Raw genomic sequence first — 16,092 nt, 5'->3', positions numbered from 1 at the left:
GTAAAGCTGTCACTATTTGCAGATGACATGATACTATACATAGAGAATCCTAAAGATGCTACCAGAAAACTCCTAGAGCTAATCAATGAATTTGGTAAAGTAGCAGGATACAAAATTAATGCACAGAAATCGCTTGCATTTCTTTACACTAATGACGAAAAATCTGAAAGTGAAATTAAGAAAACACTCCCGTTTACCATTGCAACAAAAAGAATAAAATATCTAGGAATAAACCTACCTAAGGAGACAAAAGACCTGTATGCAGAAAATTATAAGACACTGATGAAAGAAATTAAAGATGATACAAATAGATGGAGAGATATACCATGTTCCTGGATTGGAAGAATCAACATTGTGAAAGTGACTCTACTACCCAAAGCAATCTACAGATTCAATGCAATCCCTATCAAACTACCACTGGCATTTTTCACAGAACTAGAACAAAAAATTTCACAATTTGTATAGAAACACAAAAGACCCCGAATAGCCAAAGCAATCTTGAGAACGAAAAATGGAGCTGGGGGAATCAGGCTCCCTGACTTCAGACTATATTACAAAGCTACAGTAATCAAGACAGTTTGGTACTGGCACAAAAACAGAAATATAGATCAATGGAACAGGATAGAAAGCCCAGAGATAAACCCACACACATATGGTCACCTTATCTTTGATAAAGGAGGCAAGCATATACAGTGGAGAAAAGACAGCCTCTTCAATAAGTGGTGCTGGGAAAATTGGACAGGTACATGTAAAAGTATGAAATTAGAACACTCCCTGACACCATGCACAAAAATAAACTCAAAATGGATTAAAGACCTAAGTGTAAGGCCAGACACTATCAAACTCTTAGAGGAAAACATAGGCAGAACACTATATGACATACATCACAGCAAGATTCTTTTTGACCCAGCTCCCAGAGAAATGGAAATAAGAACACAAATAAACAAATGGGACCTAATGAAACTTAAAAGCTTTTGCACAGCAAAGGAAACCATAAACAAGACCAAAAGACAACCCTCAGAATGGGAGAAAATATTTGCAAATGAAGCAACTGACAAAGGATTAATCTCCAAGATCTACAAGCAGCTCATGCAGCTCAATAACAAAAAAACGAACAACCCAATCCAAAAATGGGCAGAGGACCTAAATAGACATTTCTCCAAAGAAGATATACAGATTGCCAACAGACACATGAAAGAATGCTCAACATCATTAATCATTAGAGAAATGCAAATCAAAACTACAATGAGATATCATCTCACACCGATCAGAATGGCCATCATCAAAAAATCTAGAAACAATAAATGCTGGAGAGGGTGTGGAGGAAAGGGAACACTCTTGCACTGTTGGTGGGAATGTAAATTGATATAGCCACTATGGAGAACGGTATGGAGGTTCCTTAAAAAACTACAAATAGAACTACCATACGACCCAGCAATCCCACTACTGGGCATATACCCTGAGAAAACCATAGTTCAAAAAGAGTCATGTACCAAAATGTTCATTGCAGCTCTATTTACAATAGCCAGGACATGGAAGCAACCTAAATGTCCATCAACAGATGAATGGATAAAGAAGATGTGGCACATATATACAATGGAATATTACTCAGCCATAAAAAGAAATGAAATGGAGGTATTTGTACTGAGGTGGATGGAGTTAGAGTCTGTCATACAGAGTGAAGTAAGTCAGAAAGAGAAAAACAAATACAGTATGCTAACACATATATACGGAATCTAGGGGAAAAAACAAAAAAAAAGGCCATGAAGAACCTAGTGGCAAGACGGGAATAAAGACACAGACCTACTAGAGAATGGACTTGAGGATATGGGGAGGGGGTGGGGTGAGATGTCACAGGGTAAGAGAGTGTCATGGACATATATACACTACCAAATGTAAAATAGATAGCTAGTGGGAAGCAGCCACATAGCACAGGGAGATCAGCTCGGTGCTTTGTGACCACCTAGAGGGGTGGGATGGGGAGGGTGGGAGGGAGGGAGATGCAAGAGGGAAGAGATATGGGAACATATTGTATGTGTATAACTGATTCACTTTGTTATAAAGCAGAAGCTAACACACCATTGTAAGGCAATTATACTTCAATAAAGATGTTTTAAAAAAAAAAATATGGGTAAACCTCACACCAATTTTAAAAGAAAAAAGCCAGATACAAAAGAATACATACTGTAATAATCCATTCATGTAAAGTTCACAAACGGAAAAATAATAGCTGATAATAGAATTCAGAATAGTGGTTACCTTTGGGTTATGGTAGTGACTGGGAGAGGAAGAGAGGGGCCCCTGGGCTGCTTGTAATGCTGCACCTCTTGTCCTGGAGGCTGGTGACCCACAGCGTCCACTTTGTAAAAATTTATCAGTTGATGACTTTATGATTTGTGCCTTTAAAAAAAAGTTATACTACAATAAAATGTTTATGTGAAACAAAAATAAAACCCAGTTTCTGGTATGAAAAAAAGTTTATGGTGTGTATCTCCATATATTAACACATTAATTCCTCACAATGGCCTTATGGAAGGTCAGTGATGATGAATTTTATGTTAAATTGAATTACATAAACTTGAAATACCATGATGTAAAATAATTCTTGCTTTATACACAAAGTTTGAAATAATTCAAATGCCCCCCAATTTAAAAAAAAATAAAATTTCATTTTCTTTCAAAGCTGGATCAATCTGAGTGAATTTAAAATATATTTAAGCTTAAGTTTCCACAGGAAGGCACCACTTGAGTAAGTAAAAATATCCTGTGTAATTTAGAATATGAGTTTAGCAAGTGTAACACATAACAGTAGATTAGGGACTTCCCTGATGGCGCAGTGGTTGGGAGTCTGCCTGCCAGTGTAGGGGACATGGGTTTGAGCCCTGGTCTGGGAACATCCCACATGCCCTGGAGCAACTAAGCCTGTGCTCCACAACTACTGAGCCCGCATGCCACAACTACTGAAGCCCGCATGCCTAGAGCCCGTGCTCCACAACAAGAGAAGCCACTGCAATGAGAAGCCCGCGCACCGCAACAAAGAGTAGCCCCCGCTCGCTGCAACTAGAGAAAGCCCGCGCGCTGCAACTAGAGAAAGCCCGCGCACAGCAACAAAGACCCAACGCAGCCAAAAATAAATAAATAAATAAATTTATATTTAAAAAACCCAGTAGATTAAATGCGACAATAATTAATGTTTTCTCATGTCACAGTTTGAGCAGAGCAGTTTATGGCTGACACGGCAGCTCTACAATGCCAGGTACCCACACACTTACCGTTTTACTGCTCTGTCCTCCTGAACAGGCCATTTTCTATCTTGTGATCTAAGGTGACTGCTACACTCCCACCATCTTGTCTGTATTCCAACTGGTCGAATCACTACAATTCCTATACTGCTGGCCAGAACTTGTCACAAAGACACAGGAAGCTACCAGAGGGCCTGGGAAATGTAGTTTCTGGCTAAGTAGCACACTGAAGGTCCACCAGCAGTCTTTGCCATATCTGCCATTCTTTGTCTAGCTGTCTTGAATTATGTGGTTTACAATTATGAAATGCCTCCAGGAACAAATCCTTTACATAAAATTCAGCTGCCCTGTAGATAAGAATATCCCTATTTTACAGAAGATAGAACTGAGACTCAGAGAAGATAAATGACTTACCCCCCTCCCACCCCCGCCCGTACATTGCTAATTAAAAGGCAGAGCTGGGACTCAAATCCAGTGCTCCAAGTTCAGGGTTCTTGCTTTTCTGCTACAGAAGCCTCTCCAGGCTCCAAGAATACTGGTAATCCTTAGTCTGAGAGAAAGTGAGACTCCTACTGTATCTAAGTTAAATGGCACTTGGAAAGGAGTGAGATAGGACACGGAGTGGTAGAGCTTTACTGTGAGGATGTAGTAAAGCTGATGACCTGAGCTGTGTTTTGCTCTAAAGTTTCAAGAACTCAGGAAGCAAGAAAATATAGTAAAAAGCACTGGGCCATGAAACAGTGACATGCATTTTAATTGTGCTTCTGAACTAAAAGGCAGATTAGACATGTGCTCCAGCCATTTTCCCTTTCTGATTTTTAGTTTCCCCATCCAACAGATGAGGAGGAGTGCTGGGACAGGGTTGCTGAATATGGCCGTGAAGGTTGTGCACAATTTCTTAAATTCACCAAGCAGGAGATTCTGGAGCAGAGTAGAGGGTGCAGCACAGCTCCAAGCCTAACCCCTCCCCAGTCCTTAGAAATACTGCTGGTAAATTCTCAAAATATTGGGATTCTCAGAAATACTACAAAATTTGGAGAGAAGACAATCAAGCAGGCATTCTTATCTTTTTTCTCTTCTGACAAGGGAACTTGGAAGAAACAAGTGAAATTAAAGTAAATAATGTGTCTGATTCTTCCTGAAAGAAGTGACTACTTCAGGATTCCACCAAAATGTTCCAAAGCCCTGGGGGTGGGGGTAGGGAGGGATGGTTTCATCCTCAACTGGGTAGAGCAAACCCTGATACAATATGTTCATCAAAATCTCAGGAGAGGGAGGAGCGTCTACATATTTTAACAAAAACCGCGTATGTCCTAAAACAGAGGCTTCCCCCACCTAAGCCCTCAGGTCACAGAAAGGTGGAGAAAATCCAGAATACCCAGTTTTCAGATGTTGGGAGAGAAAACACATTGATACCAGACAATGGGGGAGGAGATACTATATCAGAGCAAGTAGAATGTCTGTACATCGCTGCCCAAGTATGTACAAGGGGAAAAGAAATGACACAGTCACTAATGATCTATTACATACATGTCAGTATTTCACCCACAGCTAAGAAAAGAAAAAGAGCTGAGGAGGGCGGAAGAATCATGGGCTGCAAAAGACCAAGCCTAATCTAGGAAAAAACATAACTCAAGGAACAGAAGGAATTTTCTCACAATTTCTTCACATTATAGCACAGCTTGATAGGAGCATAAATTAAGTAAAACTAGAGCTCAACCATGAGATGATAAAATAGCAGAATGAGATAAAAAGGGAGGTTGCAGACATAAGGAAATAAATTGAACACCAAAATACTTTATGGAACTAATAAGTAAACTATAAATAGAAAGAACAGAACAGATACTGCTGAATACTGAAATATTGACATGGAGAAAAGACTGTAAGCACAGTAAATGCAGAGGAAAAAATAAAGGAAATTAATTAGAAGTTAACAGATATGCATATTAGTTTGTTACCAGCTAAGCTGCTGTGACAAAGAAATCCAAAAATCTAATGCCTTAAATAAATTAGTTTCTTCTCACTCACAAAAGAGTCCACAGGTAAGAAGTCCAAGTCTGGCAGGATCTCCTCCAGGAGGTCATCCAAAATATGGTTCCTTCTATCTTGATGCTCCATCACCTTCTCATTCCTGTGGTTATAGGACATTCTCATTTCAATGGTTGAAGCTGGCTCCTTTACACCCCCATGTTTCAGTCTGTAGGAAGGATAAAAATAGTCCAGGGCAAGCGCTCTAAGGAGATGCCACAGAGGTTACACGTATCACTTCTGCCACATCTTATTGGCTTCATGTCCCCATTTAGCCACAGGGGACACTGGGAAATGTGGTCTTTAACTGGATAGCCATGTGCTCAGCTAAAACTCAGTGCTCTATTCTAAAAGGAACCAGGAGAGAAAGAATAGTTAGGAACCACACTATGAAAGATAAAGATGAGCCAACATTTAAGGACACTTGATGTCCCTCATAGAGAGAACTCAGCAAATGAAAGAGAAGATGTATCTAATGCTGTAATTTAAGAGCACATTCCGGAAGTGAAGAAAGAACTGAATCTGCAGGTGGAAAGAAAACATTGAATCCCAGGAAATTTTGATTTAGAATATTTAACATAAAGGTATTTCCTAGTTAAACACTTGAACTTGAAAGACAGAGAATGCTTCAGACATCCAGGCAGAAAGAAAAATCACCTACAAGGGGTAAAAAATCAGGCTGGCATCCAATTTCATTATATTCATTTTGGAAGACAATGGTGTAGTCTACAGAGTTTTAAGAAAGGATGGCCCCAGGTGTAATTCAAGTATAAAGGCTCAGGGAAGTAAAATACCCATGAACACTTGTTGGAAAGAACTGCTTGATAACCAAAGCCAGGCAATTTAATAATCCACCAAAATAAAGAACTCAAGCATAAAAAAGCCCTGACAGAAGGACTGTTGATGAGCACTGGATCCATTCACATGTAGAACTAATACTAAACAATCATAGCAATGATGGTTTCAAAACAGAATGTGAATATTATAAATCTGGACAATGTAAAAATAATATAATACAAAATTGGGAGGTGAGGAAGAGCAGATGGGAGTAGCAAGAAAGTTCTAATGTTCGCATCTTTTGAAGCTGGGTTATGTTATCCAAAATAAAAACATGTGGTGAAAAAAAACCTAAATGTTTTTCATAATTGCCTTTATTTAACAATGGAGCAGGGGTCCACAAATCGCTGCCTGAGGGTGAACCACCTGTTTTTGTAAGTCAAGTTTCATTGGAACACAGCTTCACCCATTTGTTTCCATATTGTTTATGCTACTTTCCAGCTATAAAAATAGACCGAGACAACCTAAAATTTTTACTCTCTGGCCCTTTAAGAAAAAATTTGCCCACCCATGCAGAGGAATCTTTTTTAATTCACAGGAGTCTTGTGGTAAAGAAATATTTATTTGAGGCTTAATAATTTGTTGAGTTTATTTTATTTTTTAAAGATTTTTTTGATATGGTTTTAAAGTCTTTATTGAATTTGTTACAATATTGCTTCTGTTTTGGTTTTCTGGCCACAAGGCATGTGGGATCTTAGCTCCCGACCAGGGATCGGACCCACACCCCCTGTATTGGAAGGTGAAGTCTTAACCACTGGACCGCCAGGGAAGTTCCAATTTGTTGGATTTAATTCAGCCTTTGCCCTTCCTATTAAATTCATGTCAAATTAAGTTTAATAATATAATATAAGTCCTACTTTTATAAAACAATAGATCAATCACTCCAAAGATGTCAGGGATAGTGAATCACCTAATGATATTTGGTATGGCTTCTTAAACTTTCATCTCTGTGTTTTTCTGCATTATTTGGAATCTTTATAATGAGCATATATCATTATTACCAGAATAATAAAATAGAATGATTTTTCTATTTGAAAACACTGGAAGCAAATATACCAAGATATTCACAGTGATTAATTCTGGCTGATAGGAATATGATTGCTGTTTTCTTCCTTAAGCTTTTCTATATTTTTTAAATATTGAAAAAATTTTAAGCTATTATAGAGGATTTTGGCATAAAGTGATAGAGTTCTGAATTATAGTTTTGGAAACAGTAATAAGTACCAGATATGAGGGATATTGCTCTGTTTAGAATATGATTCTTTCATTAGTAGTATACAAACCAAAAAGCATGATTCAGCATAAAATATAAAGCATGACATAAAAGAGAATCCAGGGGACTTCCCTGGTGGTGCAGTGGTTAAGAATCTGCCTGCCAGTGCAGGGGACATGGGTTCGAGCCCCGGTCCGGGAAGATCCCACATGCCGCGGAGCAAATAAGCCCGTGCACCACAGCTACTGAGCCTATGCTCTGAGCCTGTGAGCCACAACTACTGAAGCCCACGTGCCTAGAGCCCGTGCTCTGCAACAAGAGAAGCCACCGCAATGAGAAGCCTGTGCACCGCAACCAAGAGTAGCCCCTGCTCGCCACAACTAGAGAAAGCCCGTGCACAGCAATGAAGACCCAACGCAGCCAAAAATTAATTAATTAATTAATTGATTTTTTTAAAAAAAGAGAAAGAAGCCAGAAGCAGATGATACTCGACTTCTGTTAGGCAATCAGCACATTCATAAAGCTGGTTTCTTTAATCTGCATTAATCTAAACCTACCTTTCCAGTCTCATCCCCCACCTTATCCTCCTGATACACACAACATACTCCAGCCACACAGAGCCCTTCATCTTCAATGAGATCTTCATGCATTTGTATGCTATTTTGCTTCGTCGCCACCATTCTTTCTACCTACAATCGCATCCTCTTCTCTATGTGATATAATTCAGTGCTTCTTTTAAGACACAATTTAAGTATCACTGACTGCAGTACATCTCAACCTTGGCTGCACATCAGAATCACCTAGGGAGCTTTATAAAAATACCGAGGCCCAGGCCCCAACACAGCTATTCTGATTTAATTGCCCAGGGTTGGGGCCCAGGCAGCAGTATTTTTAAAAAGCTCCCTGAGTGATGCTAATATACAGCTAGGGTTGAGAGTCATTGCAAAGCCTTCTGCGATACCAGCAGGCAGAGTTAATTACTACCTCTTCTGCACTCTCATAGCTCTTAGATTTTCCCATTGCTCATGAAATTTAATGCTTATTGTATTAAAGTTAGTGTTATATAGTAAATGCTCAGTAAACGCTGAAGGTTGTTACCGTCCTTCTTCCAACCAAGCATATGCAGCAGTGTAAACTCGCTGGGATGTCACCCCTCCATGCCCCCTACACACACACACACACACACACACACACACACACACACCTCACTGCCTTTTCAGCACAGCCCTAGACCTTGGGTCTGGCTTTTACACTGTTGAGATTTATGCAATGTAAAGAATTAAAGAAACCAGTGTTATGAATGTGCTGACTGCCTGAGAGAATCCGAACATCATCTGCCTTCCACCCTCATCTTTGTGTCACACTTTACATTGTGTTTGATGTCAGATCCTGCTACTTTAGCTTTCAAGAGCAGGTTGTCAGGTGTACTTTGTCAAAGGCTTTCAGAAAATCCAGATAAATGATGCTGTAAGCCCTGAAACTGCCAAAACTATATTTTACACCTTCACAGTACTTGACAATTTTATTTAAGTGGAATCTTTCTTCCTTCAATTTACCTTTGCCTCCCTGACCCTGAGATCAATCAGATAACTGGAGACCCTTCCATTTTTGATACTGAGTATCCTCGGCTATGCCTGTGCCATGTCTGGTGCACAGTACACTGGGTGATTATCTCAGCCTCCCTGGTTAGGAGGAGCTCCTGGAAACTACTCCTCTCTGGAGGTGAGGTGGGGAAAGGAGAGTGGAGGATGAGGAAAGGAGACCAAGGTGCATCAGCAAGACAGAAGTTCCACAATCACACAATGCGCATACACACTCTCATCAAGGCAAGACCCAGAGCACTGAGCTTTCCTCTTCCCACTCGCCTGGAAGGAAACCGATTGCATTAACAGTCTGCTCTTTCCTGTTAAAAATCCTATTTGTAGTCATTTTAAACTGTCCTCACCAAACATCGCCGAAGGGTTTGGTGTCCATAGGATGGTAGTTGCTTATAGTTGCCCTTAAGTACCGCATCGTGGCAGTGTGGCCCTAAAATAACTTTGTTCACAGACATTTCTCAGCCAATAGATATTTATTTTGCAAAGTGATTTTCTCCCCAGAGTCTTGATGAAACTTTCCCTTTCTTTTTCCTTGAGGTCATCATGACCTTGATGAACAATAAGATGTACTACAACTGAGTCCAATGGCAAGTTTCACTAATGCAGAATCAGATTAATCTTCAAATTGAATAATCTTTGCATATCTAGTACCCTACGTGACCTGAGACAAATCTACTAAGCTTTCTGACTTGGTTCTTTATTAGTTAAATAGCAAACCGTTACCTAGTTCCCTTGGAAGTTGTGCAAATTAATTAATGTTTGGGAAACGACTGGAAAATTTAAAACAGTCTATAAATACCAAACAGTTGCATCTTCCTTGCTGAGAGGGCCCAGGTAATTCATAACCTCCTATAATAAAGGTAAAATAATGTGCTTGGGCTCTACAATTAAATGTGATTTATTTGCAATACATATAATCTTTGAAATCTAGAAACCATTTAATAGAAACAATTCATATTTCATAACTATAATAAAAGCATGTAATGACTTTAGGAAAAGTAATATCTACTGTAAGTGATCTAGACATCATGTCTTTAACCATTTCTAAGATCTGCAAGAGTATGCTCAGAGTTTATCCTTAACCTGTTAATGTTGACTGATATATTTTTTACATTCTCCCAGTTTTTCTTTATCCTCAAAACTCTAATATGTATTTCCTAGAAAATTTGCCTGTACAAAACTTTGCTGTATTCAAAGCCTCCTGTCAAGATTTAGCACTTTTATATTGTAGTCATTAAAACTGAACAAAATCTTAATAGTTCCTTTATTAACTACTATTCTGACTTTGCATAGTGGAAATCACAACATGTTAATTGGATTTAATTAACTATTTTAAATTACACAAACTCCTTACAGTAGACAATAGCACAGGGTACTCATTAGCAATAAAATTGGAGCTGATACTGCTACTTTATTAAAACTTAATGAAACTATTCATAATCTTATTTATTGTTTACAAGAAGAAAACTGTGTTCATTTTGAAGGCAAAAATGTCTGCTGAAAACAAATTTTTGATCATTTAGGTGAAGGCTCAGAAGTTAATAAAAGGGTCCACCATATCCAACCTCACGGTTCTGCCAGCTCCTCATCGCACGAATCCCTATTTCACCCCTGTGCCAGTCTTACAAGTGGATGCCAATAAAGGTTAGTGATTCAATAACCATTTTATATGTTTAGGAACATAGGGAAAGAGCACTGAGGTGGGACTGGGGGCCTGAGTTTGAATTTGGATTCAGCCACTAATTCTCCAAGATGACTTCAGAAAAGTCAAGTCCTCACTGTGGCCTGAGTTTCCTTCTCTGTAAATCAGAAGGTTGGACTAGAGTCCCTTCCCACCTCTAAAATCCATGATTCTACAGATTTACTATTGATTTAGATGTTGATGTTATTACACATTAAAATTATTATTGTGTTTAAGTGATATTATTATAATTTTTCAAGCTTCTGAGCAGATAGTTTCTGATGCTTTTCTGATAGCATTTGAAAACTTATTTCAATATACTATTATGCAAAAATATGAAGCCAGAATTAATGCAATTAGCATTTAAACTATGAATGTCTTAGTCGAAATACCAGAGTTTGTGAAACCAGTGGATTTCTTGTTTTTTAAGCAAAAGGTCATGTCATCTTTTATCTCAGTATTCCCAGTGCTTAGAACCATATCTAGCATTTTGTAGATACTAAATTGTTGGTTGAATGAATAAGCAAATGAAAGAGTAAGCAAATGACTAAGGACTGAGTGTCTCAAGTGTAACCCTCTTTACTTCTCCCTGCTACTTAATTGGCTGACATGTTAAAGAATTCTTTTTTTTTTTTTTTTTTGGTTGCACCAGGTCTTAGTTATGGCAGGTGGGCTCCTTAGTTGCGGCTCCAGGGCTCCTTAGTTGTGGCATGTGAACTCTTCGTTGCAGCATGCACATGGATCTAGTTCCCTGACCAGGGATCGAACCCAGGCCCCCTGCATTGGGAGTGTGGAGTCTTATCCACTGCGCCACCAGGGAAGTCCCCCTAAAGAATTAAGTGGATCACCTTTTGTATCTCAAATATGAGCAAGTGAGATGATCTTTAATTATTTCTATCTCACTTTCTAACTGTTGTCTGGAGTATTTTGGATCTAAAGTTGGTTCCCCAGGGTTCTTCTGGTACCTGAAGATTTAAAGTCCCCCATCTTGTAGCTCCTGTATCCTCTGTCTGCTGACCCAGTCAGTGGTGGGGTACAGCAAAACTCAAGACAGCCCCGCATCATTATAAGTCTCTTAATTGATTAAACTTCCTGCAACTGTAACAATTACTTTCCTAGTTACAAATCATTGCTGTTTAGAAATCTTTGTGACACATGCTTTTAGGTGGTTTACATAATATTTACTCCCTGGGAAAACTTCAGCAGAGTTTCTACTTCTTGCTTTAGAAACATTTACATTCTTCCTGGGTCAAATTAAGATGAATAAAATAATGAATGAATGAATCAATCAATCAGTCAATCTATCTATACTTGCTTTAGTGGTAGACACAATAAAAAACTGTTGCAAAACAAAGGTAAATCTAGAGCCATGGCAACTTGGTCCAGAAAAACATGATATTTTCATCCCTCAATTATCTGCCAGAGAACACATGGCCTACCATAATATTTGTAATTAATTAACCAATTAATCAACACATATTTACTGAGTACTTGCCATATGTCTGGTACTGTGCAAGGTAATATGAGCGCCAGGAAAGCACAAGCCACACAAATGTAGATAGAGTGTCCAGATTTTAACATGTCCTGATGCTCTGAACTGTCATTTAAGTCACCCCAGATCTACACAAGTCCAGCATGTGGTGAAAGATGAACAACATCCAGAAGAGAGAATAGTTTTGGAAAATGCAGGGCAAACTTCTCTACTTCTTCTTGAATTATCTTGCTAAATCCAAAGAAGAAAGCTCCCCCAACCCCTCCACAATGGTTAAGAATATAAGTCTCATAATAAAAATTTTCCGTTTAGGCTCTGTGTGACAGTGGGCAAGTTGCTCTCTGATCTTAGAATAAACTCTAAACTCTGTAAACAAGGCATGCCTGACGTGGCCTCCCTTCCATTCTCATCTCATTCCGCTTTCTCTGTGCTCCAGTCACATGGGACTTCTCTCTCTTCCTTATCAGGCCAAGCACTTTTTCACATCAGGCCTTCACAAGTGCTTTTACCTCTGCCTGTAAAAGTCATTTCCTCAAGCATCTGTCTTTTTCCTTTATAGATGATCACAATTTGTAATTATATATTTATTTGTGGATTTATTTAATGTCTTCTCCATCACTAAAGGCTCCATGAGGTCTGTCTGGTTCACCATTGAATCCCCACTCTCCAGAATAGTTCCTCAGTGGGGATATTATAACAGGCACTTAAATATTGGTTGAATGACTGACACAATGAATGAATTTCTAATTCCTAATCTAGTCAACAGGAAAGTGAGAGTTTTGAAAATTAAATGAGACAAAGGTGTTAAGGGATGATTTTCAAAAACAGGTAAAATCCTGACTCTCTTACAAATGAACACATGTCAAAGATTTTATTTACTTAATTCATCAGTTAAAGGAGAGAATTTGTAAGCTGTCACAACTGGTCCAAAGGAGAGTCCAAAGAACGTATCTTTGTAGATCAGGAATATTGAAATAAATTTGCAAATAGATGGAAAATTGACATTTCTATGGAAAGAAGGAATGTCCCTTCACCAGACAGAATTTTTTTTCATGTCTATAGATATGAATTATTTGCATTATTATCAGTTTTTTCCCCACAAGTTAACCTTAATCTCTACAGAGTTGTAAAATAGCCTAGTCAAAGACTAGGTTCAGATAATTCCTGAATGCATTCCATTGAAAAGGTATCCAGTAATCTCTTTTGCTTATTCTAAAACATTAAAAAAAAAATTTCCTATAATCTTCCCCCATTTTTGATACAAAATGATCTAAAAAAATTATTCACAAAATAAGGCTGGTCTCATTAGGTTTGGCCTGATAATTTACATAGATGCAGCAAGAATGTTAATCACCACATAGGCCATCTTAAGTTTACTCTGTTGGAAGTTTTCATAAGGAATCTCAGATTGAAGTTTTTAAATCCCCTATTACTTGCTAAACTGAGGCTAGAAAATCAAGCCCAAGAAACTCTGTCCACCATATTTCAACTACAGAACCTATAAATTTGGGTACATTCCTCTCCTCTAGAGATGCTCCAAATATCCTAAGGTTCTTGGACCTGTTGGGAAATGACATTCCTTTCCACCTGTAAGGATGGAAATCCTGTAAGCCATGTATCAGGCCAGTTTTTCTGGGAGGGCTTTGTAAGCATTTGGTTCCATAAAGTCAAGCTTAGTTCTTTAAATGTAACTTATTATACCTGACTAATAACATCATTCTTAAATATGAAATTCCAGGCAAGTTCTTGGTTGCATAAGCAGTTTTTTCAATTATATCTTAATAAAAGAAGAAAAGATTCTTATTGAAACTATGCAAATAACCCATATTGCCATGAAAAGTAAGGGGGCTCAGTCAGAGTTTCTGAATTCGGGAGGTGAGAGGGAGCTCATCTAAAGTAGTAGAAGTTCAATTTCTTTATTTTCTGGGAATTTTAGGAAAATTCAATTCCTGTAAGTGCTCATTTCTCTCTATAAGTCAATCAGAACACAGCTCCTTTAATTTGAGATTTTACAATCTAATTTATTAATACCATCTGGAGACAGGAAAATATTCTACATTCACAATGAGAAATAAAGGCCTTTCTGAATTACAGATACATAGACATACAGATACAGAGAGAGTTTACAGCTTCAATCCTACAATTTCAGCCACAAACGAAAAATAAACACAGAAACACAAAAATGTAATGGTCCAGATAGCAAAAAGTTAGTCTCCTTCCTTGTGGGTATGAAATTCCTAGTTGAATTGAGCTCAAAATACACACATAGACAAACAGAAGTCTACAAACCATATTCTCTACTGTCTCTCACTCGATAGGGAATAGATCTCTGTGAGATCCATTCCCAAAACTCACCAAATTCTCAGTCGTAGCCACCAACAAGGACTAACTTATCAGCCATTAATATGGAGTAATATCAAAATTAGAAAAACAAGAGTCAGCAAAGTTCTATTGTCACTCTGAATTCACCTATGGGTGCCAAGAAAATAAGTGCCTGGCTTGGTTCCCTTTCATATGTACCATTTCTGGCAATTTCAGGTGAATCTTTTGCTCATCTTGGTGGGATCTCCAAAATTGTTAAAGGATATATATTTTTTAAAGTAAAACCATGACTCTTATACAACTATAAAATGAACACATCAAAGATTCTGTTTAACTCATTAATTAAATGAGGGAACCAGTAAAATGTTACAATTGATTCAAAGAAGAATTCAAACAGCAGACAAATTTACAAATCAAAAATTTGGAAATAAATTTGCAAATGCATGCAGAACTGAATTTTGGGGGATAGGAAAAGTACTGTCCCTCCATGTGACAAAATTTATTTGCATATGTATAAACAAGAATTATTTGCACTGCTTTCAGTTTTCTATAAACTAACCTTAATCTCTACAGAATTGTAAAAGAGATTAATCAAAAACAAAGGTGATTATAGGGTCAGATAACCTCCAGTTTCCAGCATTTCGATGAAAAGATAACCAGTAATCTCTTTTGCTTATTCCAAAATCATAACTTTTTCCTTTCAATGGTAAATGCACACGTGTGTTTGTCTAAAATTAAGTGAATTGCTTCAACTAGTACTAAAGCAAGGGTTAAAATCATGCTCATATTCTTTGGGATTCTCAGAGAATGAAACTCATTCTAGTAATGAAAATACACTGAATTAGAAGCAGCTCTGTTTTTCACATCTGCAAAGTAGGCACAGTTCTTGGACATGGGATATGATATTTATAGGTGGAAAATATTTGTGAGGACAAAGAATTAGTCTTTATATTTTAAAGTAGTTAAATTCTGGTGTTATAACAATTAAAACCTGGAGTACTAATTTTGAAAAGGGCTTGAAGAGTTGTACTTGGGATCAGTAGTTCTTAAGTTTTTTTTTTTTTTTTTTTTTTAAAGATTATTGTTTTTTCTTTTTCTTTTTTTTTTTTTTAAAGAATTTTGGTAGGAACTTTATAAATTTATTTATTTATTTATTTTTGCTGTGTTGGGTCTTCGTTTCTGTGTGAGGGCTTTCTCTAGTTGCAGCTAGCAGGGGCCACTCTTCATCGCGGTGCGCGAGCCTCTCACCATCGCGGCCTCTGTTGTTGCAGAGAACAGTCTCCAGACGCGCAGGCTCAGTAGTTGTGGCTCACGGGCCCACTTGCTCCGCGGCATGTGGGATCTTCCCAGACCAGGGCTCGAGCCCGTGTCCCCTGCATTGGCAGGCAGATTCTCAACCACTGCGCCACCAGGGAAGCCCCGTTCTTAAGTTTTAACAGTGCAAAAGATCGACCTGGAGTGCTTATTTAAAATGTAGATTACTGGCCCCAATTCTAGTGATTCTCAAACTTCAATGCACATAAATATCTCCTGGAGCCTTCCATAATGCAGATTCCCAGGGGCCTCAGAAATTTGGACAGGTCTGGGATGGGGCCTGGGAATCTCCATTTTTAATAATAAATTCTTGCCCCAGATAATCCTGCAGTAAGTAAACTGAAGACTTCTCTTTGGAATCATTG

General features: G+C 38.2%; 1 protein-coding gene across 1 annotated transcript in view; it reads left to right on the top strand.

Annotated features, from left to right (window-relative positions):
• Positions 1–16,092, top strand: part of IQCH (IQ motif containing H) — a 213,489-nt gene that overhangs the window by 60,864 nt on the left and 136,533 nt on the right. The window contains exon 5 of the mRNA XM_059912952.1: positions 10,442–10,562. Within this exon, the coding sequence (XP_059768935.1) occupies positions 10,442–10,562 (121 nt within the window). The remainder of the gene's footprint in view (positions 1–10,441; positions 10,563–16,092) is intronic.

Source organism: Balaenoptera ricei, chromosome 2 (genome assembly GCF_028023285.1).
Source record: "Balaenoptera ricei isolate mBalRic1 chromosome 2, mBalRic1.hap2, whole genome shotgun sequence".
Classification (NCBI taxonomy): Eukaryota; Metazoa; Chordata; class Mammalia; order Artiodactyla; family Balaenopteridae; genus Balaenoptera; species Balaenoptera ricei.
The sequence above is the reverse complement of the archived record's forward strand: the minus strand, read 5'-3'. Positions and strand labels throughout refer to the sequence as shown.